The sequence below is a fragment of the Myotis myotis genome, unplaced genomic scaffold (genome assembly GCF_014108235.1).
Source record: "Myotis myotis isolate mMyoMyo1 unplaced genomic scaffold, mMyoMyo1.p scaffold_m19_p_6, whole genome shotgun sequence".
Taxonomy (NCBI): Eukaryota; Metazoa; Chordata; class Mammalia; order Chiroptera; family Vespertilionidae; genus Myotis; species Myotis myotis.
Window position 1 is genome coordinate 79,881,477 of NW_023416368.1, and position 13,587 is coordinate 79,895,063.

General features: G+C 56.0%; 1 protein-coding gene and 1 pseudogene across 3 annotated transcripts; one reads left to right on the top strand and one right to left on the bottom strand.

The window, feature by feature from the left end:
• Window positions 1-3,335: 3,335 nt before the first annotated feature.
• On the bottom strand, window positions 3,336-9,020 carry DOHH (deoxyhypusine hydroxylase). 3 transcript variants are annotated; one of them, XM_036313457.1, is made up of 5 exons: window positions 8,865-9,020; window positions 6,178-6,495; window positions 5,282-5,358; window positions 4,465-4,705; window positions 3,336-4,173 (listed from the first exon to the last, which is right to left on the bottom strand). In XM_036313457.1, exons 2-5 carry the CDS (start codon window positions 6,449-6,451, stop codon window positions 3,779-3,781), a joined length of 987 nt encoding a protein of 328 aa, XP_036169350.1. In that variant the 5' UTR covers window positions 6,452-6,495; window positions 8,865-9,020; the 3' UTR covers window positions 3,336-3,778. The 3 variants fall into 3 exon arrangements, with proteins under 3 accessions (XP_036169350.1, XP_036169352.1, XP_036169351.1); XM_036313459.1 differs by having other exon boundaries at window positions 3,336-4,123; window positions 8,865-9,018; XM_036313458.1 differs by having other exon boundaries at window positions 8,912-9,016.
• A 2,431-nt stretch (window positions 9,021-11,451) lies between these two features.
• Window positions 11,452-13,259, top strand: LOC118658243 (annotated as a pseudogene).
• Window positions 13,260-13,587: the final 328 nt, after the last annotated feature.

Genomic DNA, 13,587 nt, shown 5'->3' on the forward strand with positions numbered 1-13,587 from the left:
TGGCTCCAGCTCTCGGCCCCTGCCTCACCCACCAGCCCCGGCATGGTGGCCACCTGGAGCAGGAGAGGCCCAGGGTGACCCGTGCAGCGGAAGTATTAAGGGGCTTTGGGTAAGAAGATTGGGGCTTCCCTCTGGCCACCATCTGCCTGGATGAATCACATGGCAAATCACTTCTGCCCACTGCCCCCTCCCTCGCTCAGCTCCAGCCACACCTGCTGCTACCCTGCACACCTCTACCTCAGGGCCTTTGCACAGGCTGTCCCTCTCCTGGAAAAACCTCTGCCCTCATGGTGCTGACATTCAAAGTGGGAAAATGGACCGAGAAAAACATAACCTTAGAGTAAATGATGTATTGGGTGAGAAAATGAAGAGTGGTAGTGGAGGGGGAGGGGCCGGTAATACTACGAGGGCGGTTCAAGTTTAAAATAGGGCAGCCAAGGCCATGCTGAGATGACATTGGAGCTGAGACACAGAGGAGTAAGGGAACCAGCCATGGGAGTACCAGGGGGGAAAGTGTTCCAGGCAGAGAGAATGGCCTGAGCAAAGTCGTTGGCCGGTGCCTGGCGTCTTGGAGGAACAGTAAGGAGGCCGTGTGTCTGGATCAGAGTGAGCAAGGAGGAGAGAGAGAGGAGGTGAGAGCAGGGAGGGGACCCAGCAGGTTGTGCAGGGCTTTGTGGGCCTTGGAGGGGATTTGGGCTCTCCCCCCTCCATTCCCAGGGAGGTGGGAGCCTTGGAGGACTGTGGGCAGAGAAACCTGACTCGGGAGCTCAACGGCGCCCTCTGGCGACTGTGCCGATCAGGGCCAGGGGAACAGCTGGTCCAAGTTGGCATGATGAGGCTGGACCTGGGTAGAGGTAGAAGGGGAGGGAAGTGTGCAGATCTGGGAGAGGTTGTTGTAGTTTTTTAAATATATTTTATTGATTTTTTACAGAGAGGAAGGGAGAGGGGTAGAGAATTAGAAACAGCGATGAGAGAGAAACATCGATCAGCTGCCTCCTGCACACCTCCTTTTGGGGATGTGCCTGAAACCAAGGTACATGCCCTTGACCGGAATTGAACCTGGGACCCTTCAGTCCGCAGGCCGGTGCTCTTCCACTGAGCCAAACCGGTTAGGGCTGGGATAGGGTTTTAATTGGTCACACCTGAATGTTTTTAGGTTGACCACCGAGAATGATGGAGTTTCCATTTCCGGTGGGAGAAGCAACTTGGGAGGCAGTAAGAGGAAATGTAAGGATACACTGGGTTTGAGGTGCTTCATCAGGTGGAGATGCGGAGGGGCAGCTGGGCCTCGAGTGTGGAGCTCAGGGGACCCCCGGCTGGAGACAGGACTCAGCACAGATGAGGTTAGATACCCTACAGGGGACCAGGCCACTCAGAGGGTTGAGCCCCCCCTCCCCTGCCCCCCAGGAACCAGCCCTGGGCAATGAGGGAGAGAGGGCGAGGGAAGCTGGGCAAATGCAGGGTCCCAGGAAGAGGGGGTGTCTGTGACACTGAGATAATAAGAAACGTATACTTATCTTCGTCCAGGTTCCTGGCACCAAGCTCCTAAAACCCTGCCCCTTCCTGAGTGATGAGGGTGAGAGGGCCCCTTCGTGTTTTGTTTTGTTTTAAATGAATGCTGCATTCTCTTAATGACTTTGGAGTTAGGGAGAAACATGAAAAAAATTGGAGTGAGAGAGAGACACATGTGAGAGACACATTGATACCAGGGCCAGGGATCAAGCCTGCAACTGAGGTACATGCCCTTGACCGGAATAGAAACCAGGACTCTTCAGTCCATGGGCTAATGCTTTAATCTTTGAACCAAATGGGCTACGGCCCTTCGTGCTTTTAAAAAATATATATTTTTATTGGTTTCAGGGAGAGGAAAGGAGAGAGATAGAAACATCAATGATGAGAGAATCACTGATCAGCTGTCTCCTGCACGCCCTCTACAGGGAATTGAGCCTGCACCCCAGGCAAATGCCCTGACCAGGAATCAAACTGCGACCCCCTGGTTCACAGATCCATGTTCAACCTCTGAACCACACCAGCCAGGCCTTTGTACTTTTTTTTTTCTCCTAAATATATTTTTATTGATTTCAGAGAGGAAGGGAGAGGGAGAGAGAGAGAAACATCAATGATGAGAGAGAATCATTGATTGGCTGCCTCCTGCACACCCCCCACTGGGGACCGAGCCCACAACCCGGACATGTGCCCTGACCGAATCGAACCCGGGACCCTTCAGTCTGCAGGCTGACACTCTATCCACTGAGCCAAACCAGCTAGGGCCCTTTGTGCTTTTTAACTCACCCCTCCCACTATACCCGGGTTAGGCTAATGATGGGCTGGGAGGGGAAAACCAACCGCGGGTGGGAGAAAACCCTTAGCCCCACCCCCGACCCTGCCTGCATCAACTAGCAGAGATTTCATCAAGGTGCCGAAGTGATGGACTCTCCACAAAAGCCCAAAACGAAGGGGCTCAGGGGCTTCCACGTGCCGATGATGGTGTGCCAGTTCCGGGGGACAGAAGCTCCTGTGCTGGGGCCCTTCTGGACCTAGCCCTGTCTCTTCATCTGTCCTTTGCAATAAATGGGTAAGTAAAGCCCTTTCCTGCGTTCTGGGAGCTCTCCTAGCAAATCCTCAGATGTGAGCAGGGGGTGGTGAGAACCCTGGTGGGTCAGAAGCACAGGACGGGGCCTGGAGCCCGTTTAAGTGGTGGTGTCTGTGCTCATTCCGGGCCCTTAGTGTCAGGACTGAATTGCAGGACGCCCAGCTGGTGTCTGCAGAGAAACAGAGAACTGCTTGCTGTGGAAAACTCAAACACTTGGTGTCAGAAGAGTTGTGAGCAGAGAAGAGGTTGTTGTAAAAACGGGTCATAGCTGTGCCCAAGGACCACACCTCCTGGCACCCATGCCCTCGTGGAATCCCCACCACCTGCATCAGGGTTGTTAACCCACAGAAAGCAGTAAATATGAAACTAGTTGTTAGGCTCATTAGAGTGGTAAATGGCCTGCTGAAGGCTGCATCTGGGAGAAGGGGGGTGGAGGGGAGGGCAGGGACCTGGGATGGCAGTCCATAGCCCAAGCTCTTAGCCATACCACAAAACCCCTTCCTCATCCCCCCATGAGGGCCTGGGGAGGGGCAGGCTGGAGGGCTGTTTCCTGACCCTCTTGGAGGGGGCTGACTGGACAGGGAGTGGGTGGCGATGCGGGGACACAGCCGGCGTCGGTCACGTCTAGCACAGGCAGATCGCAGAGCTGAGCTCTCCAAACGCCCCCACCCCACACCCACACTTAGCTGCTCCTTGAGAGGCGCCAAGTTAAGCCCCGCAGCCTCCCAACACACACACAGAGTGACTGCTCGGCAAAAATAATTTAATATTCCACGTAAGCAGTGCCTGGGGCCTGTTTGTCACGTGTCCCAAGTCCCTAGCCCAGCCCACCCAGGGCCCCAGGTGGGGAGTTAGAGGCCCAGACCCCGCCCAGGCCCACCAGGCACAGATTCCCCACAGTGCCTTTCTCTGCACCCCCTCATTCCTGGAGAAGCTGGGCCACACAACCTCCCCAGAGCACAGCCCCACCCCTGCACCCCCACCCCCAGATCCTCGCTCCCATGCTGACATCCCGCCCGTACACTGCAGCCTGTGCTAGGCCCTCAGTCGGGACAGCAGAGACCTCAGCCTCGTCCTGGGGTTAATCAAGATGCAAAAGCTGCTGAGATCCGGCCAAGTGAGCAGGTTCAGGGAGCCAGGGAAGCAAGATCCGATTCACACAAACTCAGTTTATATGCTGAGTCCTCAGGTAGAGGCCCCGGCAGTAGCTCTAGGAGGAGGGCGTGCGCACCTGCTCCAGCCCGTCCGCGTACTGGAAGGCCGGCCCCCTCTCATACTCGTACATGTCCAGGGCCACCTCGCAGCTCTCCCGCACCACGCGCTCGGGGTCGGCCACGTGGGCCCGCAGGGCAGCCAGGCAGGTGGGGCGGGCAATGGCTCCCAGGGCCTCCGCGCACTCATGTCGCACCATGGCGCTCTCGGTCCTCTGGGCCAGGGCCGCAGCCAGCTGGGGCACAGCCGCCTCATGCTGCAGCTGGCCGAGAACGTAGCCGATCTCATGGCGGAAGAGGGCGCTGCCACAGTGAAGGCCTGCGGGAGGGAGCAGAGGAGTTGCTGGCTGTGTGGTGCCGTCAGAGAAGCTGAGGACAAGCGGGGACATGGGCTGGGCACCCAGGGGCAGAGACAAGTGATGACAGGAAGACATTAAGGATGCTGGAGCCAGGGTGCGGAGGCTCTACTCTGCTGACTGGGTGTGTGCCCTCAGGCAAGTCTCCTTGCCTCTCCGATTGCCCACCCACCTCTGAGCAGGAGTTAATTTGTGTAAAGCCCGTGGGGAAGTTCTGGGGCCAGGCCCACAGTGCGCGTCCCCGGGACAAGTCGCTCCATGTCACAGATGCAGCCACTAAGCCTCACCCGGGGCCCCTCCTCACCCTCAGCCAGCGCCAGGGCAGCCTCCTCGCCGCCGGCATCCCGGAGGGCGAACATGGCTCGGTATCGGTCGAACAGCGGCAAGGCTTCGTCCAGCAGCGCTTCCCGCAGCCGCCCCACATCCCGCTCCTTGGCCGGAGGGGCCGGGTCCACGGAGAGGTAGGGCCCCGCTGCTGCTGGCTCCCCGCTGTGTTGCTGCAGCCACTCCAGCCGACAGACAGCCAGCTGGCACGTCTCAGCCACCTGCAGAGAAAGGTGGCAGGCGGCCCCTGGGGACACAGTGGTGGGCCTGTGGGCCCCCTTCCTGTTCTCTGGGGGTAATTAGGGAGTCATAAGGGAGACAGGGCCAGGGCACGGCTCAGTGTGGGGGTGACATCAGAACCAAGTGAGAGATGGAGTCAGGGGGAAGCAGCCAGTGCAAAGGCCCCGAGGCAGGACCCGCCAGACCTGTCAGGGGAGAACTGAGGGGGAGCTAACCACAAAGGTGACCTGAATACAAGTGGTCAGAACAGACTCTGGGCGTGTGGGCCACAGTGAGGACTTGTAATTTTATCCTAGAGGTGATGAGTAGCCATGAGAGAGATGGACAATGGAGGTGCCAGAGAGGTGAGGCCAGCTCCACGGTGACTCAAGGCCCAGGGCAGGGTGGGTTTGGATGGAAATGAAGTGTTCGGTTGTGCCCAGTTTGGGAGCAGCCTGCACCCATCCTGACTGCACCTCTCTCCAGAATTCCTAGTCAAGCAGTCACCATTGCAAACAGACCCGGGTCTGGGGCTGGTCCGGGCGAGGGCAGGGCGAGGGAGGGCCCGGCCGAGTTACCTCGACAACAGGGTCGGCGGAGTACTGCTTCAGAATGTCCAGAACTTCTGGGTCCCCGATGGCGCCCAAAGCCTCCCCTAAGAAGAGCGGGCAGAGAGAGTTCATGTTGATTAGTAGAAAGGACGTAGGCACCGCAGGGGAAGCTCACAACAGGCACTCAAAAACTTTTGTCCAGTGAATGACATGAATAGATGAAAAAGGGGCTCCAATCTATAGCGCACCATCTGTTTGTTTGTTTTTAAATATATTTTATTGATTTTTTACAGAGAGGAAGGGAGAGGGACAGAGAGTTAGAAACATCGATGAGAGAGAAACATCCATCAGCCGCCTCCCGCACACCCCACACTGGGGATGTGCCCACAACCAAGGTACATGCCCTGGACCGGAACCAAACCTGGGACCTTTCAGTCCCCAGGCCAACGCTCTATCCACTGAGCCAAACCGGTTCCGGCCCACCATCTGTTTTTATATGCACATAGAATGGCTTTTATAGATCAGTTGCCTCATGCACATGCCCCAACTGGGGATCAAAACTGCAACCTGGGCATGTGCCCTGGCCCGAACCCACGACCCTTTGTACACAGGATGGTGCTCTAATCACTGAGAATACCAGCCAGGGCTAGAAAAAGCGTTTTTAACCAAAAGGATAATATTCCACGGCACATGAAAATTATATGAAATTCAAATCTCAGCATCCATGTGGTCCCACCCATCTGTTGACTCTGGTTTATGGTGGTTTTTATGCTACAAAAGTAGAATTGAGTTGTGGGACAGCCTGTCTGCCAGTGGGACTGAAAGCACTTACTACCTGCCCTTTACAGAGATGTGCTGAGCCCTGGCTGGCACCGTGTATGAATGAGAAGCAGAGGGTGCCCTCACCTCACCTCACCACTCACCTGCCTCGTGGCGCACCATGGGCTCCTGGTGGGTGTCACGCAGCACTTCCACCAGCACAGGAATGGCTCGGCGGTCCTGCATCTGGCCCAAGCAGTAGGCCAGCTCGTGCTTGAGCAGGGCGGAGTCATCCCTGAAGGCCCGGCTGATCCAGGCAATGGCGTCTGGGCCGCCAAGCCCTCTCAGTGTGAAGAGTGCCCGGAAGCGGGCCTGCAGGGGCTGCTGGGGGTCACCCAGTGTCTGCCCAATGGCCTCCACCTCCTGCTCCGTCACCATGGTGCACGCCTTGTTCCTTCCGAGGCTCCTCTCGGCACAAGAACCTTACCACAGAAAACCAAAAGGCCAGGTTAGAGGCGCCCTCCTGCTCAAGTGACTTGTTCATTTAGTTTAGAACCTGGCCACGTGGCTTCCGACCTGCTGTCCAGCCTGGATATCTCTGAAAGTCTGGCTCTGGCCCCACCTGCTTACTGTGTGGACCTCCCCAGGGTCTTTGGCCTACGTATCAGCAATTACATCCTCGGGTCTGCTAACCACACAGCAGCCAGAGACCGGTAGCTGGTCCCCAAGAGAGCTCCCCATGACCCCCACCTCTTGGTATCTGTGCCCAGTGTGGCCCCCTCCCACAATGAATAGGACTGACCTGTGTAAACAACAGGATATGGAAGAAATGAGTGTGACTTATGAGGGCAGGTCGTAAGAAACACTGTGTAACTTGTTACACAGCACAGGTGACTGATACGGAATCCTTTCCGCATAGAAACCGAACTTGCGGCTCCCTTGCAAAATCCTCCTGTGGTGCCTTATTACTCCAAGCTCCTTGCGAGTCCCCAAAGGCCCTAGGTGCCCTTCCCACCCTCACTTCCTCCCTTCCCTTCACTCATTCCATTCCAAACAGGCCTCCTCGCGTTCCTCCAACACACCAGGCAAACGCCTGCCCCAGGGCCTTTGCCCGCACTGTTCTGCCCCTCGGGAACTCTTTCCGCAGTGCCCCGCTCTCTCTCACTTCCTGAGCCTCAAATGTCACCTCCTCAGAGAAGCCTCGCTGATCACAACCTCCCATGCTGCTCCTGTTTCTTCCCCCTTGTTCTGCTCTATCTTTCCTGGCAGCACTTCCCACTAGTAGCTACCGTACTGCGAGTTTACTGGTTTAGCTGACCGTGGCCCTTCTGACGCCTCGCTAGACTAGGAGACTCTGAAAGCTGGCGTCTCTAGTCACTGCTGCACCCCAGCACACAGGGGACCCTCAATGAGAACCACCCCCAGTCACAGCAGCTGACATCCACAGAGCATGTGCAGGCGCCAAACTCTCTTCTAGGCCCTTTACAGTCAGGAGCGCATGCAAGCCCCACCGTAACCGGGTGAGGCAGGGGCTGCGATGGTTGCCATGTTACAGGAGAGGAAGCAAGCACAGGGAGTTTAGTTAAAGGCTTGCTTAGAAGCAATGTGAAAAGTTAGAAACCCAGGCGGTTGAGCTCTAAGCCAGACACTGTGTTGAATGGATGAAATACGGTGAAAAGACACGGCTGAGGCTGGAAGGAGGGGAACCCTCTCCTCCTCCAGACCAAGAGGACCTGGAGGCCTCGTAATAAACCTGAAAGCGGCGGCGGCAGCCCCCGCCCCCGGCAGCCCCCTGACCCCCGCGGCCCCTGCTCCCAGCAGCAGCACAGCAGGTTCCACCAGGCTCCACGAGGGCGAGGGCGGTGCGGCTGCTGGCGCGCAGGTGACCATCAAAGGGGTGACTCCTGCGTGAGGGACAGTCAGAACCCACAGCCGCCAGGAGTGAGTGACTCCTGACGGGCCTGGGCGAGTATCTGTCGGGTGAACTGCACATCCACTGCCTGCCAGGCCCGCACCGAAGCCACGTACACACGGACGCACCTGCCGTCACCTGCCAAAGGGCCGAAGGGGCCGGGACCTCGCAGTCGCAGCGCATGAAGTTACGCTCCCAGCGCCCAGCCCCGCGCGGGCGCCTCCCTTCCCCTCCCCTCCCCTCCCGCACGGCATCCCATCAGCAGCCGCTCCTCCAGCTGCAGGCACAGCCGCCGGAGCCGGTGCTGCTTCCAGGGGCCCGCACCGCCTCTGCGCCCGGGACAGGGAGGGGACACCCACCGCCGGGGCCGCGGCTCACCCCGAGGCCCATTTGCTTCTCGGTGGGCAGGGGACCGGGTGTGGGCGTGGGGCTGCGGGAATCCGCTCACCCTGGGAAGGCCTCAGACACAGACAAGGTGAACGGGAAAGGGATGGAGGGAGAGGAGACCTGGATCTCCGAAACCCCTTCCCTCCGAGACCGCTCTGTACCAACAACTCCCAGCAAAATGACTTCCGGGAACTCGGCTTCCCCCTCCGGAGGGGTCGCCGCAGCGGAATCCCGCGGGGCTGCGCGCCGGACCCCTTCGCTCGGAAGACTCCTAGGGACCCGATGCTTCCAGGTCTGTCTACGCGGGTCCCCCACGAACCGGTTCCCCCAGGACTCCGAGAAAGGAGTCGCCTGACATGGGACCCCCAACACGCGCTGGGTCCCCAGCGAAGGGACCCTCGGAGACAGGGTCCCCAGAAGCCGGTGGAAGAGCTCGCCGGCCTCCTGCGGAGGAGGTGCCTCGCACCGCCAGCCAGTGAGTCCCAGAGCCGGGACCCCCGCCCCATGACGCGTCCTCCCCGCGCCCGCCCGCCCGCCAGGTCGGCCCCGCACCGTGCTCCCCGCCGCCGATCGCCCGAACGAGCTCCAGAAACGCAGACCTCGCCGCCCGGTCTCCTCCGCAGCCGCCGCGGCCGCCTCACGGGCCGCAATGCTGGCAGCGCGCTCTGGGGGCCGCCATCTTGCGGCCCACGTGACCGGACGGACCGCACCACCGCCGCGCCGGAAGGGAGAGGGCGCCGCGCAAGGCTCCGCGGGAGAGGACGCCCGGAGGCGCGAGTGGGCACCGGCGCCGTGGCTCACACGTCCACCCCAGGGAGCACCTAAGCGTATGCCTCAGGGAAGGCGGAGCGCAACGCCACCCTGTCCCCGGAAGAGAGTCTCTGGAGCCTCCTCACCAGACACAACTGAAAATGGTTTGTGCCGATTCAGCCGGGGGTGGGGCTGGGGGAGGGGGAAGAGGGGTTAGCGACGGAGCATGCGCAGCGTCCCGGAAGCGGGATCAAAGCTCTCTAGGGCGTGGCCAAGACTGAGAACTGAAGGATTTATTAAAAGACTAGAAGCCCGCTGCACTAATTCGGCAGGGGTGGGGTCCCTCGGCCTGGCCCGCGATCGCGCGGCAGGCTGCGGGGAGGAACTGGGGGAGATTGGCTGGCCCGGGGAAGTTGGTGCACTGACCACCAGGGGGCAGCTCCTCCCTTAGTGTTGCCCCCTGGTGGTCAGTGCTTGTCACAGCAACCCAGCCACTGAATGGGTGGTAAGGGTTGCTTAGGCTTTTATGTATACACTAGAACAGGGGTGGGCAAACTTTTTGACTCGAGGGCCACAATGGGTTCTTAAACTGGACCGGAGGGCCGGAACAAAAGCATGGATGGAGTGTTGGTGTGAACTAATATAAATTCAAAGTAAACATCATTACATAAAAGGGTACGGTCTTTTCTATTTTTAGTTTTATTCATTTCAAATGCGGGATCCGGCCTGCGGGCGGTAATTTGCCCACAGCTGTACTAGAAGCTCGGTGCACGAAATTCGTGCACTGGGGGGGGTGGGGTTCCCTCAGCCCAGCCTGCCCCTCTCACAGTCCGGGAGCCCTCAGTGGATGTCCTACTGACAGCCACAGTCTGGCAGCAGAGGCTCAGAGCAGGCGTCGTGTGTGTGTGTGTGTGTGTGTGTGTGTGTGTGTGTGTATGTATGTGTCTGCTGGGGGCCTGCCCCCAGCCACATTGGAGGCTCAGAGCAGGCTCTGTGTGTGTGTGTGTGTGTGTGTGTGTGTGTATGTGTGTCTCTGCTGGGGGCCTGCCCCCAGCCACACCGTGGAGGCTTGGAGCAGGCGCCCCTCTGTGTTGATCTCTCAGGCTCCTGGCCTCCACTGCGTGTTGTACTCTCCCTTGAGCTGTGGCCAGGGTGGGGTGCTGCCTGCAGGCCACGCTTTCCTGCTCACAGATAGCCAGATCGCCGCGGAGACCCAGGGGCAGGCCCTCCTAGGTGCTGCCTGCCTCCGCACTTTCCTGCTCTGGGATCGCCACGGTGACCCAGGAGCAGGCCTTGCTGGGTGCTGCCTACAGGCCGCACTTTCCTGCTCTCGGATCGCCATGGGGTCCCGGCTGGCTGCGAGGCTTAGGCAGCACATGGGGGTCGTGGCTGGGGGTGGGACTTAGGTGGCACACGGGGGTCGCGGCTGGGGGCGGGGCTTAGGAGGCACACAGGGCCCAGATAGTGGCTCGAACTGTCCCACCCTGCATGCAGTATGCAAATTAGCCGCCATCTTTGTTGGTGGCTAATTTGCGTATTTTGCTGATTGGCCAATGGGAGGCGTAGTGAAGGTACAGTCAATTACCATCTTTGTCTATTATTAGATAGGACTAGAGGCCTGATGCATGAAGATTCGTGCAAGAATAAGCCTTCCTTCCCCTGGCTGCCGGCACCGCCTTCGCTCCAGCCTGGAGCCGCCTTTCTGCCTTCGTTCCAGCTCAGAGCCGCCTTTCTGCCTTCCCACGCTGCCCCTGGAGCGGCTGGGGCAGTGCAGAACATCTGTGTTTTAGCCATGGTGATGACACAAGCATCCTGCCCCGCCCCCGGCCGCTCGGGGCCTGTGTATGTAAATTAACCCACCATCTTTGTTGGGTTAATTTGCATACTCCGATTGGCTTGTGTGCGTCGTGATGGTACGGTCAATTTGCATTTTCTCTTTTATTAGTATGGATAGATAGAAGATTTCATTTAACCCCTGGGTTCTGAGAACAAGGCAACCTGCAGGCTTTTCCCATGAGAAGCCACTGGTCTTGTCATAATCTGGGATACACATACCCTGACTCAGGTGTTAAGAGGATCGTTCAGGCCCTCGCAAGGTGGCTTGGTTAGTTGGAGTGTCCTCCCTACACCAAAAAAGGGGTGCGTACGGGAGGCAGACGATCCATGTCTCTCTTTCCCTTCCACTCTCTCAAGCATATCCTCGGGTGAGGGGTTTTTTTTAAAAAGAGGGTCAGCCGAAACCGGTTTGGCTCGGTGGATAGAGCGTCGGCCTGCGGACTGAGGGGTCCTGGGTTCGATTCCGGTCAAGGGCATGTACCTGGGTTGCGGGCACATCCCCAGTGGGAGATGTGCAGGAGGCAGCTGATCGGTGTTTCTCTCTCATCGATGTTTCTGACTCTCTGTCTCTCTCTCTCTTCCTCTCTGTAAAAAAATCAATAAAAAAAAATATATATATATATATATATATATTTAAAAAAAAAATAAAAAGAGGGTCAGTCAGGCTCGTGTGTGAAAAAAACAGACAATGGGATTCCGGATTAATTTTGAAGGTGGAGCAAACAGGATTTGCAGGTGGATTGGATATGAAATTTAGGAGGAAGAGTCTTATTCTGTCAAGTACAAGTACAAGGATGTAGACTTGAGTACTGGGGAGACAGCACCATTAGCCTCCCCATCCCGTCCACCCACAGTCCTGTTGACTCTACCTCTGAAATAGAGTCTAAATCTAGTCACTTCACTCATCTTTATCACCCCATAACGGTCCAAGCCACCACAGGCTGTCACTAGGATGCTGTTCACACAAGAAGAAGTTTTTAAGTGACTGTGTCAAACCAGTATGGTGGTTCCTCAAAAAGTTAACATAGAACTACCATAGGTCTACACCCAAGAGAAACGAAAGCAGGGACCCTAAAAATTGTATACCCATGTGCATAGCAGCATTATTCACAGTGGCTTCGGGCCCTATTACCTATTAACCTCTATTATATTTTTTCTGTCTCTGTGAATTTGACACCCCTAGGGACCTCATAAAGTGGAAACATACAATATTTGTCCTTTTGTGTCTGACTTATTTCACTGAGCACAATGTCCACAAGGTTCATCCACATGGTAACATTTGCCAGAATTTCCTTCCTTTTTCAAGGCTGAATAATATTCCATTGTACTGGATAGACCACATTTTGTTTATCTCTTCATCTATGGATACAGGTTGTTCCCACCTTTTGGCTATTATGAATCATGCTTCGGTGGACATGGGTATGCAAATACCTAGGCATGTAACTGTTGGGTCATATGGTAACTCTATGTTTAACTTTTTGAGAAACCGCCAAACTCTTTCACAGCAGCTACCAACAGTGCACAAAGGTTCCAATTTGTCCCCATTCTCACCAACACTTGTCATTTTCCAATTTTTGAGAGCCATCCTAATAAGTGTGATTTTTCTGTTGAGATGCATAAAAAATTTGACATATTTATGGATAGGTATATAATAGAGCAAATATAGAAAATGGCAATTGGAGAAAATGGACCTTGGGCAAATGACAATTCACTGTAAAATTCTTTCAACTTTTCTATGCATTTGAAAGTTTTCATAATAAACCTTTAGAAAAATTGGCGGGGGAGGAAAGAGGGCTACTTCTTTTTTTAGTGTTTGAACATCTCAAGCTTAAACATTTGAAATGTTTTAACTTTTAAATGCAAAACCTTTGAGTCTACAAATCCATTTTGACGAACTGAAGAGAGCAGTGTTCTTTTTATTTTTAGCACATGTGCTAACAAGTCGAGCACTAGAGCAGTGTTTCTTAAACAGTAAAAAGGCTCTTCTTGCTCCGAGTGCCTCTTGGACGGTACACAGAGATAGTGGGGTGATCCGAGGTGCCAGCCGCAGGCTCTCCGCATGCCTCCTCGCCATGCCTGGCAAAACTGAGGAAATCAAGGACTTCCTGCTCACAGCCAGCCAGGTGCACGGATGACAGCGCTGTCAAGATCAAGAAAAATAAGGATAATGTGAAGTTTGAAGTCTGATGCAGCAGATATCTTTCTATCTTGGTCTACACAAAGAGAAGGCAGAGAAACTGAAGCAGTCCCTGCCCCCAGGTTTGGTAGTGAAGGAGCTGAAATGAACCAGACACACAGATCTAAACTGTATTAAAATGTTACAAATTCAAAAATTTTTAAATTTAAAAAAATGAAAATGAAGCACTTGTTGCAACATTATTTGAAATAGCAAAGAAAAGGGGATGGGGTGAGCAAAAATCCTAACAGCCCGGCCTCTGCCTCCATGGGGTCCAGTCCTCCATCATCACTTGCCTGAACCAGTGCAAGTGCGCTCCACCCTAGATCCTGTCCCCCCACCCCCACCCCCACCCTCTTCTCCTACAGTCTGTACCTTCCGCAGCAGCCACAACAGGGCGCCTGTGAGCACCCAAGTGAGGTCTCATCTCTGCTCTGTCCACAGCCCTCTAGTGCTCCTACCTCCCTTGGGGTACAAGCCTAAGTCCTCCCAGAGGCCCACAAGACCCTGCAC

Bases quoted from the DNA above. Each gene is read 5' to 3' on its own strand.
- DOHH (XM_036313457.1), bottom strand. From the start codon at position 6,451: ATGGTGACGGAGCAGGAGGTGGAGGCCATTGGGCAGACACTGGGTGAC. The intron at 5,359-6,177 runs GTGAGTGGTGAG...CGCTCTTCTTAG, and splicing joins CATGGTGCGCCACGAGGCAG to GGGAGGCTTTGGGCGCCATC. The intron at 4,706-5,281 runs GTAACTCGGCCG...CTTTCTCTGCAG, and splicing joins CCGCCGACCCTGTTGTCGAG to GTGGCTGAGACGTGCCAGCT.